The sequence below is a fragment of the Durio zibethinus genome, chromosome 12 (assembly GCF_047325235.1).
Source record: "Durio zibethinus cultivar Kanyao isolate XHJ-2024 chromosome 12, ASM4732523v1, whole genome shotgun sequence".
NCBI lineage: Eukaryota > Viridiplantae > Streptophyta > Magnoliopsida > Malvales > Malvaceae > Durio > Durio zibethinus.
This window is the reverse complement of record NC_143173.1, coordinates 15038559-15060502: the sequence shown is the minus strand read 5'-3', so window position 1 is coordinate 15060502 and position 21944 is coordinate 15038559. Positions and strand designations below refer to the sequence as shown.

Genomic DNA, 21944 nt, shown 5'->3' with positions numbered 1-21944 from the left:
AGAAGAAATTTTTTAATGTACTAATTATTTTTATTTTTATTTTTGTATGGTCTAATTTTTTTAAAATTTTCTTATTTATAGGGAATTTTAAAATTTTTTTCATGTGTTAACGGTTCTTTTCGCGAAGAAAAGTTCTTTGATGCAAACTTTAATCATTTATATTCAAAGTAAATTTTTTGATGAATTCAAAATTAATTTTTAATCTCTCGAATTTGAATATGAACTTTATGTTATATTTTAATAAATAAATTATGATTCATTTTTGTAATATAATAATAAAAAATGATTTGTTTTCGTATTTTTGCTGTCAACTTTTTCTCTTGAATATCACATTTTACTTTGTATTTGAAATTTTTTAGTTTCATTTTTTAGGTTGAACAAAAATTGGTTAGAGTTCATTTAACATTGTTGTTGCTATTGAAAAATTTTTAAATTGAAAGATAAGTTTTTAAAAAATTTGATTAAAAATTTTAAATGTTTGATATTGTTATGGAAAATTAATGTGAATAGTTAAAATGTTTAAAAACATATATAAAATATTAAAATATTAAAAATATAAGAATAATATAATAAATTTTTATCCTAAGTATACTTTTTTCCCTGAAAAATATCTTAAGAAGTTTTTTTTCTTTGGATTTAAAATTCCAGTTTTTAGACTAAAAAACCATATTTTTATGATTTAATATTAAATTATAGACAAAAAAACCATTTCTTAATGCAAAATTTATTTTCAATAGTAATGTTAAACTAGACCTTAGTAATTAAAAAAAAAAAGCATTTTATAGATATATTTTAGGGAAGAGGAAATAGTTTATTCTTATAATGACTAAGAAAATAAGAACATGTTTTTCAAATTTTATAGAGTTTAGAATTTTAAAAAAAATTCCAATTATTAAGAGTGAAAAATAATAATTTCAGAAAAAAGGCAATTTTAGGCTACCTTCCTGTGCTTTAAAGGATTTAGAAGAAGCATAGGACTAAAATTTTGAACCTAAAAGTTAACTAGACCGGTTCATGAAACCATTAAAATGTGATATCTAGCAAACTTGTGATTCGAATTTTAATTATGTTATAAGATTAAGATGTTATAACATGGTACATTGCAATCCGTTTTACAAGATACGACAATCCTTTTGTTCCATTTTACCAGATATACAACAAAAATACAGGAATCACTATAATTACAGGACTCCCCAAGCTAAATCACACATTGCAATCTGTTGTAATATACTCCTAATTAACAATGCATTCTAGTTCAAATCAGGTCAGATGTATACATACCTTGCCTGTATGAGGAAAACGATCAAACGGTAGTTCTCTGGCTGAAAGGCACGGTTACTGTCTCACGACGACGTATTCTCTCATTCCTTCTCAAATCGGACCTGAAGAGATCAGTTACCCAGCTGGGTGTCCGGTGAAAGGTCATGCAAATGTTGTTCCCAGTCCATCTATGTTGTAGGCAACATATGCTTAAATATGATGATGCCAACATGTCAAGATTTTCGATTTTCTACGGTCAAGCTCACTTTTTTCTGCTGTAGTAAGCTCCACTTCCTGAATGGCTATGATGCCGATGACGTGGTACACCACTCCTGCCACTGGATCCTTCCCATGAGTGTCCACGGCCATAAGCTTTGCTGTTTCCACTCGGCCAATTCAATGTCTGTGTTCCAAGTCCATTATTCTCCTCCTCTACCCTGTCATTATACTCCAAGACCAGCCTCTTAATGTCTCGTTTCTCTTCGAACTCAGCTGCTTCTTTCTGTTTTGTGCTCTGGACAAGAGTACAATCACGAGGAATATACATTTGTTTTGTCTGTTGTTTGTTCCCTCGCTTCACAAGAACTTTCACCTGCACCGATCTGCTTCCTCCGGCCTCTTCATCCAGTGCTTCATCACCACTTTCCACTCCAACTACCCTTCCATGATAATCTTTAGTAGAACCCTCAAACACATTCATTGGGATCATCATGTTTAATGTAGGTCGGCCCCGTAGCTCCAGCTTCCGCTGCTCCATGCTCTCCTGCATTTAAAATCGATTTAAAATGGACAGCAAAGTCAACTATTTCTTCCTAACTCAATTTGAACCCGGCAAAACCACATTAGACAAAGAAAATTAAAGAATATTAGCAGAACTTAGCATAGCAGATATTTTGACATGTATATTCTCAAGTACATAGAATATTAAAATAGAATAGGCAATAAAGATACAATGGGATCCAACAGCAATAATTAAGAACAAACAAAAACTTGCCTGCACTACAGCCTTGAGCTCCTGGTCAAAATTGGATACTTCATGAGGATCCAACCCTGCTACCTTCTGCCTGACATGAACTTCATCATCCTCATCAGAAGCAGCTCCACCATCATCCTCTTCCTCCTCATCAGTGTCACTTCCATCATCATGATTCTCTTCATCCAAATCATCTTCATCATGTCCTTCTAGTTCAATGGTGCCACTCCCTGATTCACTGTCACTGTCACCAATTTCCTCATGCACTGCACCATTTTCCTCAGAACCATTTAGAATGCTTGATCGATCAGCTGAGACGGAATTGGCAGTTGTCCTGCTAGAAGGCTTTTCAGTATCGGAGTGCTTGTCACTACTTGTCTTGTCAGTTGAAGCAGAATGTTCATGTTCCTCAAGATCTACCAAAGCTGCATTAACTTCATCAATAGATGAATACCGAATCATGTTGGGACGTAACTCTGCAAATAAGTCCTGTATATTCTTCAACTTGTCAGCTTATCACATTTATCCATCACAGGCAGACATTCTTAGAAAAAATATACAAAAGAACATAAACTGAGAACTAATTATATATAAAGGAAGCTTCATTATCTTTGCCAAGATAGCTTAAGTTTTATTATAACCGATCAACTGGAGATTGTACAGACTATTGAATATTTTACACTAATGCTAAGACAAGTTTGCTAAAACATTGCATGGTAACAGTCAATTGCAATTTAGGAAATCTCCAAGCTAGCAAGATCAACGAACTAATAATTCCAATTTATCATCTATATAAAGCCCCATTAAACATGGTATCTATGTGACTATGCCAAATAGTTTCTACAGGCACAGATTGTACCATAAAAAGAGAGCATTCTTTTCACCAGGATCTGCTCCAAATGACAAATTCTTAAACGTATAACCAATAGTGCATTTTTGGTTACCTGCAAGTCAAATTCAATATCCAGCGGTAAGGCACCCTTGCTAAGAATATACCTCTGGAAGTGTATCAAGAACCGATCAAGTTTTCTCTTGGAGGAACCTCGGTCAAAGTAGTGGCCACATGTCTGAAGAAGAGTAATAACCATTCTGATTCGAAAACAATCCTCAGGTGGATCGAGGACATCTTGCTGAAAACCCAGACAGACAAATAATATTACTAAAAATTGAATTGAACGACATTCATTGCCAAATTTCACACGTAATAACAACAAAATCTTTTAAAATCTTATAGGCTGTCTTATTTTCTAACCATTAATAGAGTAGCCCTTGAAGACCTTAATTATTACTTTTCTCTATATAACTTTAATTCTAGGAATTAGGATTTTCTATTAGGAATATTCTGCATTTTACTCTTCAAAGGTATAATCATAATTTCTTCAAGTTCTGTACTCTACAGTTAAGCATGTTACTTGTATAGTTTAAATCTCCGAGGCGTCCCCAGAGTCAAATTTATTCTCTTGGACACCAAGTTAGTTATTTACTTGTTACTGAATTGTTTGTTGGGTGTCTAGGAAAGATATTGTGTACTCTCCTCTCTCTCTAGTTACAAAATTCTCAGGGTCCCTGTTCAGTGTTCACAGCATTTACAAACTTGATTTTATCTTATATTTTCTGCTAACCAGAAATCCCAGTGAACTTCTTCTTTTCCAGCCCTCTTTTGAGATCAATTTTCATTTGAATCAAACCTGACCAATTCTTAAACCCTAACATTCCATAGCCTTTCACCCTAAAACCCCTAAAAGCTAACCCACCATAAGCCCACATAGGCAGCATCAGCAGATCTAAAAAATTATTAACTACTCTTTGAATGTGTTTATAAAGCAGTTCAAGGAACAAAACCAGTGCGAATATTTTTCAGAGATTAAAGTAATGAGAGAGAAAGCTTGAGTGCCTAGAAAGCACCATTGCTGAACCTTGCAAGCATGCCATATATAATCCCTACATAATTGGTACTTACAAAAATAAACAGGATAACTACATACCTCTGCTGTATCATGGCCAAAAACAATAATCAAATAGAGTGTTTCAAAGATGACAGAAGAATCAACATGCTCATAGTTGTATAGCTCCCCAAGAAAACGCATATGAGCAATGCGTCTCTGCTGCATCCCATAATCATTCAATTCCAGGCCAAGCCTAATCTCCTCCAAAACCTGAAAGTAAAGAATATGACTACTGAAACTTAAACCAGAAATTAAAAAAAAAAAAAAGAAAAGGAAAAACCATAGGTATGCAAGCTTCCACCTATAGGTATTCAAGCTTCTACTGTTATCTGTAAAGAAGATTATGCTTGAAAAGAAAATTTGCTACAATCATCCACGGGAAAGATGAAAGCAGTATGAAATGAGTATAAATATCTCAGAAGCTAAGAAAGTAAACTTAATGAAAATAGTAGGTTCTGATTTTACAAGCTATAAGCTTTTAGAATATCCCAATATTTCCAACATATTTAAATAAAATCTCATATTAGAGTCATCAACAGTTAGTCTGGTATAAAGTTTAATTTTGAGAAGGCCTAGTAGAACCCTAAAATGTCAAAACCTTCTCAAAAGGAAGGCATTCTCCAAGCATATTTTCCTTACAAGTAAGCTATCCCACACAAAGAGCAATTTTTTTGTCTAACTACAAACATTGGGAGGAAACAAAATAACAGTCCAGGTCATGAGCAAAATCTGTTTCCTTGCAGCCTGCCATCCCTTTGAAGCAAAATGAATAGAAACTCTTAAGCATAATCCAAGGAAACCTCCCGAGACCATCATATCATGTTGACTAGAACTCTTAGATTCAACTCAAAACCAAGGCAGATGGATTATGAAAAAAAACTCTACAAGTTAAATAATACATTGAGCTCAAAACAAAGAGCCTAATTGGTTTTCTTCAAATCACCCCCATAGTGTTTCAGTTATTCATAATACATGTACACCAAAAGGAATTTCAATATGTTATGACGAACATAAGTCAGAGAACAATGTGTTCCAGACTAGAATTTCTCACCATTTCAACACTGATTTAGTAAAAATTGTGAATCCTAAGGGAATACACAGCTTACTACACAAATAAAAACACAATGATATACAGTATTAAGTCCTTGAAAATCCAGATAACATAGATACAGGAAAATGAATTACAAACTCAACAAGAACCAAGTTCTAAATTCAAGAAGCAAACCTCATCAACAACAGCAACAGCAAATTCATCATGATAGCGACTCAAACCAGCAGTGAGAGAAGCAATCAAGTGAATCTGACCATATTTCCCCTTGTGAACCTTCATGAAGCACTTTAAGAGGTATGATTCACATACACTCCATGGTAATTTACGAAGTTGCCTCAGCACATGCTCAATGGAAGACTTATCTAGATCTGTAAATAGCAATTTTCTAATATACTGCAAAAGAGTCCAACATAACTCAGTAGGGAGGTTTGACATCAAAACAGGTAGAATATTGTAACAGGAAAGGAAAATTATACTTGGTGCAATGGAGGACGGACTTTAGAGACCCGTGCAGATCTTTCAGGTGGTTTGCATAGGTAGTAAGCATTTTCTACAAGTGTGCTATGTCGAGGATCCAAATTTTTTACATTTTTCAGGCGCATCAATATCTCCAACATGTTAGCCATTCTTATGGTAGTTTCAGGAGAACGATATAGAAAACGACCACACGTCTCAAGAAGATTGCAAGCGACATCAATGTTATGATGAGTGAAATCATCTAAACATGTCTGGCACAAGAAAAATAGAATAAGCAAGCATCTGAAATAAACTGTATCCTTGTCAAAAAAATGTTCACATATTTAGGGTATAACCAATACGACCGATGAAAATGAGAACAACAAAACTGATTGCTTCAAATTTCTTTTTGCTTCAAAAAGTTCATAAATTCCCATAAGATGGAAATACCATCATAGGAACAAGCACTGGGATAGTAACCAACATTCATCAGTTAGCTGCTTTGCACATACCTTCAGACAACCGAAGACAAGGCCAGCTGGTGCAATTTTGAACTTGCAGAGTTCTCCAATAAACCTGATATTCCTGATCTTGGTTTCAATGTTCATTTGATCCTGCAGTAAATTTCAATTTTGAAATATAAGTTATGTAAACTTGAAATATAGAAATGAATGAAAAAACCGAAGATGGTTACAAAGATAACCTTTTTATTAGTTAAGAAGTTGAACTCTTCCTCCAACATCTGCAAGAGCACAGATGGAACGTCTTTCATACAAGTTGACAATGTCGCAACCATGCGTGAGTAGTATGGCAGCAACTCCAAAGACGTCCTTGGGACATTAAACAATGCTCTCACAAGCCTCTTCCGATTTGATTTTGAATTCAAATAACAGAACTCAACCTGTAATTTAATGTACAATTCAGTACTTTTCTATAGCCCAATAAAAAAAGCAGTGTAAAACAGTAACACTGAAAAAGGAGGTATAATTACCGTCAGTTGATCAATAAGGTCACGGCTTACACAACCTGGGAGTCTTTGCAGTAGAGCATCCAAATTTGTCCCTTCAAGACCTTTGAGCTTCTCCTTTTCGTTTTCTACTTTTTTATCAGTATCTTTTTCTTTCTCTTTCCCTTTCTCCTTGTCTGGATCTTTGGTCTTTTCCTTGTCCTTTTCTTCTTTATCCTTCCCTTTCTCTATATTTTTTCCTTCTTGCAGATTGCCAGAGTCTGCAGAAGCCTCCACAGCTTCTTGTGCAACCGATGTACTTTGATCTGCTTCAGTAGAGGATTCCTAAAAAAGTAAACCAAAGTATCATTAGATAAACATTTAATAGAGATGGACTATTTAGAAGCCATAAATCAGATCTGTCACAAGGGGATCACCAAGACCAAATATAAACAATCAATAAATCTACAAAACTGACTCATCCTCCCCTAACCACCACCTAAAAGAAAAAAGGAAATAATATTTCAGGCATAAGATTAGATGCACAGCAGTTAAGAAATTAAGAAATGGTTCAGTCTGCCCTTGTTTTTCTTTAAATCAAAATGCCTTGTTTCCATCAAACTCCTTCCCTTTTCCCTTTTTTTTTTGACAAACTATCAGATTTCTTTACTTTTAAGCATAAGGAGTATTTTCCTAATTTTGAACCACAAAGATATGAATCATGGTAGGTAATGATTGCTGGAGCAGGGGTGAGCATTAAATATGAAATGTCAGAACATCAGCAACTGATACTTGAACTCAACCAAAACTTGATATGTAACATAAAAAGGACAATGCATTAGCAGAGTATAAAAACAAATGAAAGCCTACAATAGTATTCAAAATCTCGATCTACTTACAGTTGGTTGCTCTTGTGCCTTTGATGTTTGTTCAATCACTTTGGGCTCTGCTTCTCCCAACAAGACTGCTGGGACAAATGCCCTGAGAAGAACATGCATGCAGTGCTCTCAACAGCAAGCAAATGCATCTTTTACTTCCAAAAAGACCATCAACAAAAGGCCCTATTGAGAAAATCTATTCTTAACTAACTGAATAATGGCCACAACATACCTGAGATCTGGTAAGCATTCATAGAAAGCTCTAGTGTCTTCATCATCCCATATAGCTTCAAGGTTCAAAGACTCTTTTCCAGTTGCTAGAGATGAGGCATCCTCTCCGGTAGTAACCCTAGTTGTATGACTGTCCTCAGGCATGACTGGAGGCTGCATATCAAGTGCTTCTGCTAAACTGCAATACAAGGATTTAACAATAACTGAATTGAGTTTTTTTTAAGAGAAGATAACTCAGTTATAAAGGTTTCTTTTGTAACTAATAAAACCTAAAAAAAGCCCATATAAAAGTTACTGTAGATGCGAGAGGCATGCTTGAAAGCAAATTTAAAAGGGAAAAATCTAAAAATTCTAATAGGCAAAATGGAAGTAGTAGTACAAATCTGACAGTTGTACGATGGTTTAGCATCTTAGCCACCGACTTTGGCAAGACCTAAGAGACCCTAAATTGTGAAAAAAACTGAGGTCTAAAGTTCCAACATTATAGAGGTGCTATTAAGTATTAAATAATTAACTGATTCTTCACTGATCTTGACAAATAGAACAACACCTCACCGAAATTCTATTTATCTTTAATCTTTATACAACTATCTGTTGTACAGCCACACCATTAATCTAAAATTCCAAAAAATAAACCACTGACTTGAGCTCAAACCCTGCATTTCTGCCACAATACTTAGATCTCAGGCCCAATTCTTGATAGCATTGCTCATACAACAGAAGAAAGTGCAACTAATACTAAGTAGATCTCAATCTCACAAAGGGATCTAGCTCCTAGACTCAGTAATGGAAGAGCTATCCTGGGATACATGCAATTAAAATTATCTGAGGGAACATTCACAATCTCACAATGGATCAACTATTTATGCTTTGCTACCAATCACACTCTTCATCCTATGAATCATAATAATTAATCTGATGATATTCAGTACAGATTTCCAAATTCAGCAACCAAAGCTTTCACTCCAACCACAGCAGCAATGGTCTTATTTTGGCATTACCAGAAATCAGCTTGGTTTCCCGCATGGGGCTCTAAACTCAAGAAAGTGAAGTTGAATTAGCAATACCACTAAACCTATTCTGCAGGCTGTCTTCAATGGTTCCAGCTTTTGCACTTCCCAAACAATAGTTACTCCTAGCACTGGTAATCTCAAACTTCTTGACTGAGAATCCAAAGATTAAGTAATATCCTAAATAAACTATTCCCATACACTACACCTTTTATGTCAAACACATTAAAACCTTAATTCATATGTAGTAGACGCATCAATTAGTAGCAGTTAAATATTTAAGTTTTTAAATGCAGAAAAGTATCATTGGTTCCATTATGCCAATTGGTAGTATTTGGCACAGGCTTGCTCTTCAACAATTTTCTGTTTACATACAACTATGGAACAACTAAATATTTATGGTATGAATGTGGCAACTTATACTTTGTTTCATTGATGCTGATTGATAGCTATGTAGCAGATGTTTGGTCTTTAGGAAATATTCCTTCATCCAGAAACAGCAAGTAAAGATATCAGAATGCAACTCCATTACTCAATGCTCAAAAACTTTCCTTCAAAGGAAAATGCTCATAAACTTGTTAATCACACCATCATTATTCATGGTTCAGGATCTAAACATCTATGATAAGATACAGAAAATTATGCAATGCCATAATCACCACATGAATCTTAATATCAATTGATTGAACCATTAGTCTAGTTGCCACTAGAATAAAGAACCATGAAAATGACATCATAAAGCAACTTACGATGAGACGTTGCGGTACAAATGATCATAAGATTTTCGCAGCTTTTCATACAAAGACGCATTTTCTTCATTAAGCTCTCCTTTAGCATTTAGAATCTTGGCATTCTCATGCTCCATTTGACTAAGTGACTATAAAAGAAAAACCCCATCAATTAGGGCAAGTGGAAAAGAAAGAAAAAGGATAATGAAAGATGTGGGTAAGGAGAAGTATGAATAAGGACCTCAAGATTTATTGCCCCTTAAAGATAATACTTCCAATTGCAAAAGCTTACCTCATGCTCAGACTGAAGAAGTTCAGAGACAGCATCATAATATGCATGAAATGCCTTCCTCAAGGTTTTCTTTTGATCAGCTGTGATATTAAGGCCCTTAAAGAACTGTAGCAAATTGTCAGCATAAAAGCTATATCAAAGGGTAACTTCCATTATCAATATAAAAAGCTACAAATAACCAGTAAGTCAAAATGCAAAGTCATAATAGCTTCATAGAAACAATCCAAGATGGAAATATAAGGCCATTTTAAGACCAAAAAAAGATCTACCTCGTCTTGAATTTCTTGACCAGAAACTGGAAGCCCTAGAAATACTCGCCCTTGTCGAGCAAAACTAGCAAGAAGAGTCAAATTTGTCTGAGTAGCATCTCGGTCCTTCAAGTGCTCTGTGCTGGTAAGATCCTTAATGATATTGATAAAGATTCCATTGTCTTCTATAACTCCAACAAAGTAAAGTTCCAGAAGAAGTTTCAAAGTGCTACGCTTTTTCATTGCCTTCAAGTTCCTGTCTGCATCCAAATCATCCCCAGATTTTCCAGGAAAGAAGACTTTCAGGAGCCCTTGTATCAGACTTGGTGAGAAATCTTTGTACCTTTGATGAAGCAAAGAGCAGATCTTTGACAGATAGACAACAGTAAGTAGCATATGGGAGTTAGAGGACATACAATTACCAACAAACTCATTACTGCTATAAGGTTCAGCATACAACAAAAGCTAGCTAGAAAAGTTATGCACAGTGCATGCATACTGATACATATGTCACACAAAAAGTATATTCTTCTTAGTACAAGGAATAGATGTGTGTGACTATATCCATTAACACATTTACAAACTCTGAGCAGGCAATTTCATCAATTGTGACCTCTAAAGAGGAGAACCAATATTTGGACAAGTACTAACATACATGCAGATATAGATGTCACAGATATACACATCCTTCATAATACGAAGGAATGTAAATGTTACCAATATTCATCAACACATTCACAAACTTTGAGCAAGCAACTTTCCAACAATGATAAGAATTCTATATAACAAGAAACTGGTAAGGTTTTGGACAATTAGAAACCAGAAATTGTGTTATAGTTACCATAAACTAGGGCAGCCTATTATCTATATATGTATAAAAGGACAAGGTGAAATACAAAGAAGTTGTAGTAACCAGACTTGGGTACTCTATAGATCTTTGAAATGCATGCAATAAACAATTTTCACGGCTTAAATTATTGAATCCTCATTACAACTCAAGTCTGCTAGCAAAAGCTTGACAGGTACACACAAAGACATTGAAGGAGGTAAATAATGACTCATACAAGCTACTACAACCCATTTGGACACGAAGACTGCGGGTTTCTTTTTCTTTCTTGTTTAAATCAAAATTACCTACATGCTAGCTGCTTATGTACCTTGCTTACACAACTATGATTCATTCAAGCCTTTGGGTTTTGGCCCCTGAAACCATGTACCACTTTCAGCTGAAGAAAATATAAGAACAGTTCACATTTCAAATTTCGACCAACATTCTACCATTAACATAGCATGTCTGAATAGGAAATAACATAGATCTTTTGGGACACTTTGTACTCACAGCAAATTAACTGAGATAACAATATGTATGATCGTATAATCACAATATGCATGCACTAAAAATAAATAATCATACAATTTCTAGATCAAACTCAAATAAAAGATACCTGAACCGCAGCTTGTATATCTGAACTCTTAAGCTTGGCATCACAAATAGCAGCCACAGCTTCACTCACAAATTTACTTAAATTGACACTTCGTAGCTCCTCCATTAATCCTTCCTTCTGCTCTTCATTTATCTGCTTTAATTTTTTAATAACAGCTGTATTACGCTTAATGCTGGAATCCAACGTCCTGAGGAACCCAGAGTCTAGAACCAAGTGTAAACCATATTAACATCTATGTGACAGTTATTCAAAATCAAGCCCCAAAATAAATACCCAACCTAGATTACATTGAAGTTAATCCACAAATGTTATTTTCTGAGCTAAATTAGGAAAGAAAAGGACAGATTTGCAGGCACATGAAATTCCATCGCCCATAATCATAATAAGCATAAAAGGAAGAAGGAACAAAATATTTGCTTGATCTGTCACTTCTGCTAGGTAAGGGGAAAGGAATGTCATTTTCCCATAATTAAATAAATGAGAGATAAATCTGCAAAGTCACACACTGCTCATCTTCTCTCACATTTTGCTCTACCTCATTACCTAATTTAAAATGTTGAAATAATGCAAAGGAAAATGCACCATTCCTCATTACCCTTTCCATCCTTACTTTTTTACCCATTCAATGGCTAGGTTTCATAATACTTCAGACATCTTTTTTTGTCCTCCCATCTTCTACCCTCACAAATATTAGAGACCAGTAGTTTGAGGTATTTTACAAGTCCAAGAATTACTTACGATGGATTTTTTAAAAATTTTCCATTAAGTAAAGTAACTAAGTCATCATCGTGGAAGCCTCGTAAAACATCTTCAGAAAACATTTAAAGAGCACTTTGTTGAGGAGCCATTAATTGTTGTGGGAAAACACTTATTTACAACTGGTTGTAATCTTGTAATCTGTATATTTATATTTGTACTTCTAGAATTAAGTATTTGTATCCCTAGAATTATGGACAAAAAATTAGGATAGACAATTCCTCAATTATAGGATCAGTTTTAGGAAGATTTAGTTTCCTAGTTTACCCACTAGTTAGTTGTATATAAACCTAAAACGCTTGTATAATTCTTTATGAGCAGTTTTTCAATATACATTCAGTCTTACTCTTAGTTTTTCATAAAGTTTTATTTCTTAGTTTTTTCACATGGTATCAAAGCTTTAGGCTTTTATTGGGAAGAAAATTTTTTCAACCTTCATTGCTGAATTCTATTACAGGCCTTCATAGCTAAATCTTGTTAAATCTTTTAGTCTTTTTTTTTCCCTTTCTTTGGCCTTCATCGCCTAGAATCATCTCTGGTTAAACCTTTACTATCAAGACTCGTTTCAATCCTAAGAAATAGAACCATGCCAAAGGTAGCAAAATCTGTCACTACTACTTAATTTGAGGAAGTGACAATTGATAAAACCATCAGAGTACTATAGAAGTCTCGAGAACAAAGTGAGTTGAATAGAGATGAGATTGACAGACTAAGAAGCCTATTTAAAACTCTCAAAAAGCCTACTAGGGTATGTTATTTGGGTAAGGTCTCTAGTTCAAGTAAAGCTTCTGGTTCTCATGGATTAAATGTCTTGGTTAAACCTCTTACGAGTTTTTGGGCAATTGACTTAGGAGCCACAAACCATATGACACATTCTCACAGAAGTTTAGTACATATACCCTGTGTCCTAGTAATAAGAAAATTGTTGTTGCAGATGGTTCACTTACTACAGTGGCAAGATTAGGAGATATTAAAATTAATCCCTCGTTTATTATTAAAAGTGTTCTTCATATTCTTGGATTGTCTAATAATCTGATATCTATACAAAAACTTACCAGAGACATGAACTGCAAAGTGACTTTTTATCCCTCTTATTGTGAATTTCAGGACCAAAGTTCGAGGAAGAGGATTGGACTTGCTAAGGAGAAGGATGGACTATACTATCTTGAGATATCAAACAACACAAGTTATATCATGAATAGTTTACCTTTGTCATTTCTTTCTGAAAAACTTCCTGTAAACATTAAATCTAACTTTATCATTTTCGTCTTGCACATCCTTCTTTCGGAACTTTGAAAAACATATTTCCTTCTTTGTTCAAAGGATTAAATGCCAAAAATTTTCATTGTGATGTTTGTGAACTTGCAAAGCATAAACATCTGTCTTTTCCAATTAGCAATAAAAGAAGTTCTACTCCTTTTTACTTGATTCATAATGGCATAACAGGTCCCTCTACAATTCCTAATATTTTGCTGCAGTGTGGTTTGTTTCTTTCATAGATGATTGTACCAGGGTCTCTTAGATATTTTTACTTAAATCCAAATCAGATGTGAATAGTGTATTTTTAAGCTTTCAAAACATGATCTAGAATCAATTTAGAGTGAAAATCAAGAGATTTAGGTCCAATAATGCAAGAGACTATTTCAACAAGAGTTTATCTACCTATTTCCAAAAGGAGGGGATTATCCATGAGTCATCTTGTGTTAATACCCCACAACAGAATAGAGTAGCAAAAAGGAAAAACAGTCATTTACTAGCCACAACCCAAGCTTTACTTTTTCAAGCAAACATACCCAAATCCTACTGGGGGGAAGCTGTTCTCACTACCACACATATTATAAATAGGTTACCTTCAAGGGTTTTGGGATTTAAAACTCCTATGGAACTATTCTCACAATTCTATCCCAACTTTAATACCACAAACAACCTCACACCTAGGATATTTGGTTGTACATCATTTGTTCATGTTTACAATCATAATAGGGGGAAGTTAGATCCTAGCAATTAAGTGCATTTTTGTGGGGTATTCATCAATTCAAAAAGGGTATAAGCACTATCATCCTCTTACCAAAAAATTTTACGTATACGCAGATGTCACTTTTGAAGAAAGCAAACCATTTTTTACTCAACCTTATCTTCAAGGAGAGACTTCATTCATGGAAGATCAAAGATTTCTTTTTGCTTGATTTGTCCTTCTCTTCAACATTGTCACCCATTAATTCTTTTAAGTCAAAACCTATTTCTTCTGAGTCCAAGTCAAACACTGAATTTGAGTTTGAACCCATTCCAAACACAGAAGATGTAACAAACGATAATATTGTTCTTGATTCTATGAAGGAATTACAGGTGTATTCAAGAAGGAAAATTCCAAATCCTGAACCAGTGCAAGTCTAAGAACCTGATCCTAACTCTGGAAATGAGGTAACTACAGGTTTTGACTCTGTTTCTCAAAATGAGCATGAATCTCCTAAAACTATAACTAGTGATTATGATTTGCCTATTGCCATTATGAAAGGAACCAAAGAATGTACTAAACATCCACTATACCCAATCTTTAATTTTGTGTCATTTGAAAAATTCTCACCATCCCACAAAAATTTCCTTGTAAGCCCAAACCCTATTTCGATTCCAACTACATTATCCGAGGCATTATCCAATGAGAAATGGAGGTAAGCCATGAAAATAGAAATGGAGGCCTTAGAGTAAAATAAGACATGGGAACTAGTAGAGTTGCCTAAAGGAAAAAATCTAGTTAGGTGTCAGGTTTTCATTGTAAGATACAAGGCGGATGGTACTGCTAAAAGGTATAAAACAAGGTTGGTGGCTAAAGGCTACATTCAAACTTACAGAGTGGATTATCAAGAAACTTTTGCTCCAATTGCTAAGATGAATACAGTTAAGATTTTGTTATCATTGGCTGCAAATAACAACTAGTAGCTTCAAAATCTTGATGTAAAGAATGCTTTTCTACATGGTGATTTGGAAGAAGAAATATATATGAAGGTTCCACCAGATTTAGAGGTCATCTAGGAACAAAAAAAGTATGCAAGCTGAAAACGGCTTTATATGGCCTAAAACAGTCTCCTAGGGCTTGGTTCGGGAGATTTGCCAAAGTGATGCTAGCAATGAGATACAAGCAGAGTCAAGAAGATCACACATTGGTTATCAAGCACTCTGATTCAAGGAGAGTCACAGTTCTATTAGTGTATGTTGATGATATAATTGTAATCGGAGATGATGAAAAAGAGAGAGAATCTCTAAAACAGTGTTTGGCTAGAGAATTTGAGATAAAAAAGCTAGGGAGATTGAAGTACTTCCTAAGAATTGAAGTAGCTCACTCGTGGCATGGTATTTTCATCTCACAATAGAAATATGTGATGGATCTTTTGAAGGAAACTGGGAAGCTCACATCTAAACCTGCAAATACCCCTATAGATCCTAATCATAAACTTAGAGAAGCTGATGAAGATATTGCTACAGATAGAGAGATGTACAAAAGATTAGTTGGAAGACTTATTTATCTCTCACATATTAGACCCGATATAGCATATAGCATATGCTGTGAGTGTGATAAGTTAATTTATGTATAGTCCTAAAGAAGTGCACCCACAGGCTGTCTACCGTGTATTGCATTATTTGAAGGCCAATCCTGGAAGAGGTATCTTATTCAAAAGAAATTCGGGGCTGGTTCTAAAGGCATATACAAATGCTGACTATGCAAGTTCAATAACTGATAAAAGATCCACCTTAGGCTACTGCACTTTCCTAGGAGGTAATCTTGTGACTTGGAGGAGTAAAAAACAAAATGTGGTGGCAAGATCAAGTACTAAAGCAGAGTTCAGAGCACTAGCTCAAGGAATATGTGAACTACTATGGTTAAAGATTATCCTAGAAGACTTGAAGATCAAGTGAGATGGACCAATGAGACTCTATTGTGATAAAAAGTCTGCAATAAGCATTGCACACAATCCTATGCAACATGACAGAACAAAATACATTGAAGTAGACTAGCATTTCATAAAGGAGAAACTAGACAATAGGTTGATTTGTATACCGTATGTATCAACCAAGGGTCAACTTGCAGATGTGTTAACTAAAGGTCTCGACAGTGTAACATTTCAAAAAATTATTTCCAAGTTGGGAATGGAAAACACCTATTCACCAGCTTGAGGGGGAGTGTGGGAAAACACTTATTTACAACTAGTTGTAATATTGTAATCTATATATTTATATTAGTATCTCTAAAATTAAGTATTTCTATCCCTAGAATTAAGGACAAAAAATTAGGATAGACAATTCCTCAATTATAGGATCAATTTTAGGAAGATTTAGTTTCCTAGTTTACCCACTAGTTAGTTGTATATAAACCTAAGGTGCTTGTATAATTCTTTATAAGCAGTTTTTCAATATACATTCAGTTTTAGTCTTAGTTTTCCACACTGTTTTATTTCTTATCTTAGTTTTTCCACAATTGTTAATACATTTTTGTCTAGGATGAACTTCTTAAATTCCAATATAGTTGGTCCACATATTATTGAAATAGAATATCTTATGGCATTCTCAATGGTTACCATCAATATCCCTAGACAGACATTGAATAGGTAAAAAAGAAATTTTGAATGCTTTCATGGCAATAGAATGAGAAGACGGGATGCTGTAGATGATAACCAGTATAAAGTATATAATCACAACCAATAAAGATGAATTAAAAAAAAATAATAGTATGGGAAAAACTTAGAAAGGCCAGCAATTCAGCATTTTAAGTAGCACCATACTAGGAAAACCTAAATGAAAATCGTTTTAGATGGTTTGATCATATATTGGCACAGGGCACCAACGAGAGAGTCCGAGCTGATTCAAGTGGAAGGGAAGACAACTGGAAAATGAAATAACCAAAAATCTCATGCATGAAAGCATAAGGAATTCAATTTCTAAACAAGAATGAGAAGCACAATTTAAGACTTGAATGATCTAAATGCTAAGGCACAATGTTTCTCTACAAGCTTCAAAACCTGAGTTTCTAACTTGCAAACCCCAATCCTTTAGCAGAATCTAATAAGAAGTTTACAAGCCCACTTAAAGCAGCCGTATCTCTGCAATGACCTATTCATTACTAAAAATGTTATAGGCTATAGTCCTTTCTTTTCTCCGCTTCTAATTTACAGTAAATGTCAATAAGAATTAAGGATGAATTATTGGCTAACTATAAGAATTTTTTATTTCCAGCACAGGCTAAAAAAACTACAATAGAAAATAAACCAGTCAGGTCAACAATTTTAACCACTTCCATAACCAGTCAATGCACATTTAAAAAACCTAAAATGTAGTAAAATTTGCTAACCGGGTCTTTCAGGATTCAAATTGGTTTGACGAAGAGTCATCTTGCCCTCAATTATTTTCTTAATTTCCTCAAGACGAGCAACGGCTTCCTGAAATTGGAATAAATCATATCAAAGTAACTTCTTATAAAGAAAAAAACTCCAAGAACAAGAACAATGATCAAGTACAAAACTCTTTTTAACACATTCATGTGCGATTCACCAGGTCCACCAATCTTACATCATCATCTTGCTTGCCATGGTGTTCACCTCCAGCCCGACATTCATCCTCATGATGATCCATTCGTCTATTTGTTGTCACAATGATCCCCTATATAACTATAACTGAAGAATCAACCATTGAGAAATTAGCATAAAAATATGAATAATTAGGATACAAACAGAACCATCTACAAGCTTTCTAACCACAGCTAAAGAATCGAGACTCAAGAAATTAGCATGAAAAGTAAAACAAACTATTAGTAACTAAAGAATGTCTTCTTCTAGCTTTTCCAGAATTATGCACTTCAAGGTACTAACTATATAAACAACTCTCTCCTACGTGTTACGTATCACTCCCTCTGCCAGCATTTTGAACTCCTAAGCTAAGTTGCGCAAGATATTGTAGTCAACCCCGTGATACAGTAAATTTTTCTTGGAACAATTGCTTTTTCGAATACATTTTAAACTAAGATACCCTAAAGCTCAGCCCTGAAATCATCAACACAATCCAAGATGCTGAGGCACTAGTCCCACCTCACCAACTATAACTCTATAAATAATAGCATGTACATCAAACCGATATCAGAAGCACAAACAATCAAGACGAAGAAAACCATTTTTTGAACCTTTCCAAAGACACATTAAAATTCTAACAACCCCATTTCCCCTTTTAACATTTTCCTCAAATCCAAACAACTAAAAATAAAATCAAAACTCTCTTCCTCTCCTTATCACTTCTTCACAAACAAGTCAAAAAATTCCAGTGTTAACCCCCAAAAAAAAAAGAAATAAAAAAGATTTTCATAATTATAATCTAACTTAACGGTTCCAAATCTTCTCACTAACAACTTCACCAAAACAACTCAAAGACATTTCATAATAACAATAGTAATCATAAAAAATACTAAAAATCAGAGAGTTATACTTTCCTCAAACCATTAAACCATAAACATTAAAAAAAATCAATCCGAAAATTAAAAAATAAAAGAAAAAACGTTAAATTTTCTCTGGATCTTAGAGAGAGAGTGAGAGAGTGTTAGTGCTTTTACCTGAAAATTGCGGCAGAAGCTAAGAACGATTAAGCGAAGAGAAAGAGACGAATCCAGGAACGGAGATGATGAGCCCTTAAAGAAATTTCTGAAACGAACCCGGTTTTTTATTTTATTTTTTTAAGAATCGATCTGGCAAAAGTAGGAAAATTGAAGCGATCTTCAGGATAATTGGGCTCGGAATCGCCAGTTCGAAGTCTGATCCGAATTCAAAATCTGATATCAAATCTTAGAACGAATCCGAATCAAAATTTTATAAGATCGATTTATCGATTTTTAAATTTTTTATATTATTTTAATATACATTTAATATATTTAAATAAATTTAAACATACATAATTTATTTTTTATTTATAAACATTTAAAATATTTTAAAAATTTTTATAAAAAATATATAATTCAATACTTTTTTTATTTTTTTCCTTTTAATTTAAAATCCAATTCAAATTTAACATATATGTTTAATATCAATTTTTAATTTAAATAAAATCAAATCAATTCAAATATTACAATTTTAAATTGATTTTCTTTTTCTTTTTTTTAGTTTTTTTCATCTTTACTTAGGTTAGAGATTTTTATAGATTGAGATGATGACTTCTTTACTTTTAAGAGTAATTAAAAGTATTAATAATTAATAATTATTTTTAAATAAATTTTTTAATAATAAAAATCAATAGTAAGATGGACATGTCTAGCTCTGCAAATTTTTTGGTCCGACCCAAGCCAGATGGAGCTCGATCCATCTACATCTTTGGAATAATAGATCCGAGATAGATATTGAAATTGGCTCGATATTTGTAAATATGGGCTTAATTTTCAAAATCACAGTATTTTATATTTTTTAATTATATTTAATATATATAAATTTGTATTATAATTCGACATGTCAAATATAATATATTTTTTGTTTTTAATAGACTTATATATGATTTTTTTTATTTTAATTTGTATCGTTTTGGTGTATTTTTTCATATAGTATTTAAAATTATTAAGTTTAATACTAATGATTATTATTATCTAAAAAAAAAGTAAGGATTGTTATTCCCATAAAATTTTTAAACTTCATAAATAAATATTGTCACATATTTTATTATTTATTATATTAATGTTATAAATTTCAAAAGCTATCTTAATGAAATATGTTATAAGGAACAACATTTAGTTTTGCCATTGGAGATTATAAATTTTAGTATCGATATATTATGAATCAGATAATTTTTTAATAAATAAAATTATAAATATAAAAAATATATATTTAAATTTTTTATAAACTTTTTATGAATGTTTATATTTTTTTGGTTCAATGAATCAAGCTTAAATTTAGTTTTTGCTCAATAAAAAAATGAAATCATAAAAGATTTTAATGAAAATCTATCTTATTGACTTGCATGAAAAAATAATATCTTTTTTTACTACTTTAAAAAATAATTTCAATTAATCAAAAACAAATATTAAAAACTTATCGCTTAAATTTTATAAAATATCTTTATTCAATAATTTTGAAATTTAAATCATAATACATATCATTTTTTTCTAAATTACAACTTCTTTTGTAAAATAATATTATTAATGTCTTATTAAAAAATTAAATCACCTTTGCAATTTGAACTATTTCCAATTTGATATTACAACTTTTTTATCTCAAAAAAATTTAATCCACTATTTAAATACCAAAGATGCTCTACTAAAAATCCATCTTAGTCAAGCTTAAAAACATCAAAATTTCCAACCACATGACAAAACCAACCCAAAAAACTCTTTCCACCACAAAGTTTTTCACCCTAAGAAGGTTACAATTAGGGGTGTAACTGACATATTAGTATTTACAAATTACTCGGATTCAATTCAAATAAAATTTAAATTTGATTCATTTATTATCAAGTTGAGCTCGAGTAGCTCGATTCATTGATCAAGCTGAGTTCAAATATTTTTATACTTGACTCAAATAGCTTGCGAGTCTAATAAGTTTTTATATTTAAATATTTTTTTATTATTTTAATTAATAAAATATCTAAAATTCGAACTCAAGCACAAATAATCGAGCTATTAGTGAGCATAAGAATCAATTTTATTTTTACATATTAATCAAGTTTAATTGAGTGAGTTCGAGTAACTCGATTTTGATCACGAATTGAACTCGAGCTAAGAAAATAAAACTCGATCAAATTCAAATCGATTATCAAACAGCGGGTTAAAAATCGAGCTTAAGTTTCTCACTATATCGACTCGATTATACCCCTAATTACAACAACTATGTAATAGTACTAAGACTATAAAAGCAATATAAGTCCTTTAAGTTTTATCATATCTAACAAAAAAAAAAGAAAATTTTATAGTCAAAATCTTTGATAAAAAGGAAAGTTGTCTTAAATATATGACCTAAAATTTTCGATATGTGGATAACCTAAATGAATTTCATGTGTCCCTTATAAAGGTATAAATGGTATATTAGAACTCGCAAGTTATTCGGATTTGAATCGAAGAAAATTCGAATTCGACTCGATTATTATCGAGTCAAGCTCAAACTTGAGTAGCTTGACTCATTGATCGAGCCGAATTCAAACATTCTTATACTTAGTTAGAGTAATTTGTGAATCTAATCGATTTTTTATATTTAAATATATTAAATCGAGTGAGCTTGAGTAATTCAATTTTTATTTTGAGTCGAGTTCGAGTTAAAAAAATAAAATTTGATCGAGTTCGAACATCGAATTTCGAATCGAACTTGAGCTCGAGCTTAATATTGTATCAACTCGAACTCGATCGATTACATTCCTAGTTTCATAAATTAATTTGTTTGACTAAATTTTATGGAATTAATTATATTTTATTTTTTAAAAATATATAATAACTTTACCTACTTTGACTTTGTTTATTTTTTAAAAATATTAAATGTTAAGACAAAATCAAATTAACCTAAAATCATGCTAATTTGATCATAAAAAAACCATGTCAATTTAACATAAATATATAAATGATAAAATATCCAATAAAAAAGGCAATTCTCTTATGTGAATAATATGCTTTTCTATATTTGGATAGCTCTCATATCATTAATTATAGTTCTAAATTTAAAACAAAATTTAAAATTAAATAAATTACAAATATTAAAAGTTTATAATTTTTACCTACCAT

At 32.7% G+C, this 21944-nt stretch overlaps 1 protein-coding gene across 4 annotated transcripts; it reads right to left on the bottom strand.

Annotated features, from left to right (window-relative positions):
• Positions 1-1046: 1046 nt before the first annotated feature.
• On the bottom strand, positions 1047-19033 carry LOC111296484 (regulator of nonsense transcripts UPF2-like). Of its 4 annotated transcripts, none has more exons than XM_022890811.2 (18): positions 18810-19033; positions 17780-17883; positions 17562-17649; positions 11465-11667; positions 10041-10385; positions 9772-9876; positions 9501-9628; positions 7743-7919; positions 7532-7613; positions 6678-6977; positions 6390-6587; positions 6199-6300; positions 5707-5958; positions 5405-5623; positions 4219-4389; positions 3178-3363; positions 2255-2722; positions 1047-2023 (listed from the first exon to the last, which is right to left on the bottom strand). In XM_022890811.2, the coding sequence occupies exons 2-18, from the start codon at positions 17840-17842 to the stop codon at positions 1523-1525; spliced, it is 3588 nt and encodes a 1195-aa protein (XP_022746546.2). In that variant the 5' UTR covers positions 17843-17883; positions 18810-19033; the 3' UTR covers positions 1047-1522. The 4 variants fall into 4 exon arrangements, with proteins under 4 accessions (XP_022746546.2, XP_089596830.1, XP_022746548.2 ...); XM_089740704.1 differs by having other exon boundaries at positions 5728-5958; XM_022890813.2 differs by having other exon boundaries at positions 11465-11596.
• Positions 19034-21944: the final 2911 nt, after the last annotated feature.

Bases quoted from the DNA above. Each gene is read 5' to 3' on its own strand.
- LOC111296484 (XM_022890811.2), bottom strand. From the start codon at position 17,842: ATGGATCATCATGAGGATGAATGTCGGGCTGGAGGTGAACACCATGGC. The intron at 7,614-7,742 runs GTATGTTGTGGC...TGTTCTTCTCAG, and splicing joins GAATGCTTACCAGATCTCAG to GGCATTTGTCCCAGCAGTCT. The intron at 6,301-6,389 runs GTTATCTTTGTA...AATTTACTGCAG, and splicing joins ACTTCTTAACTAATAAAAAG to GATCAAATGAACATTGAAAC.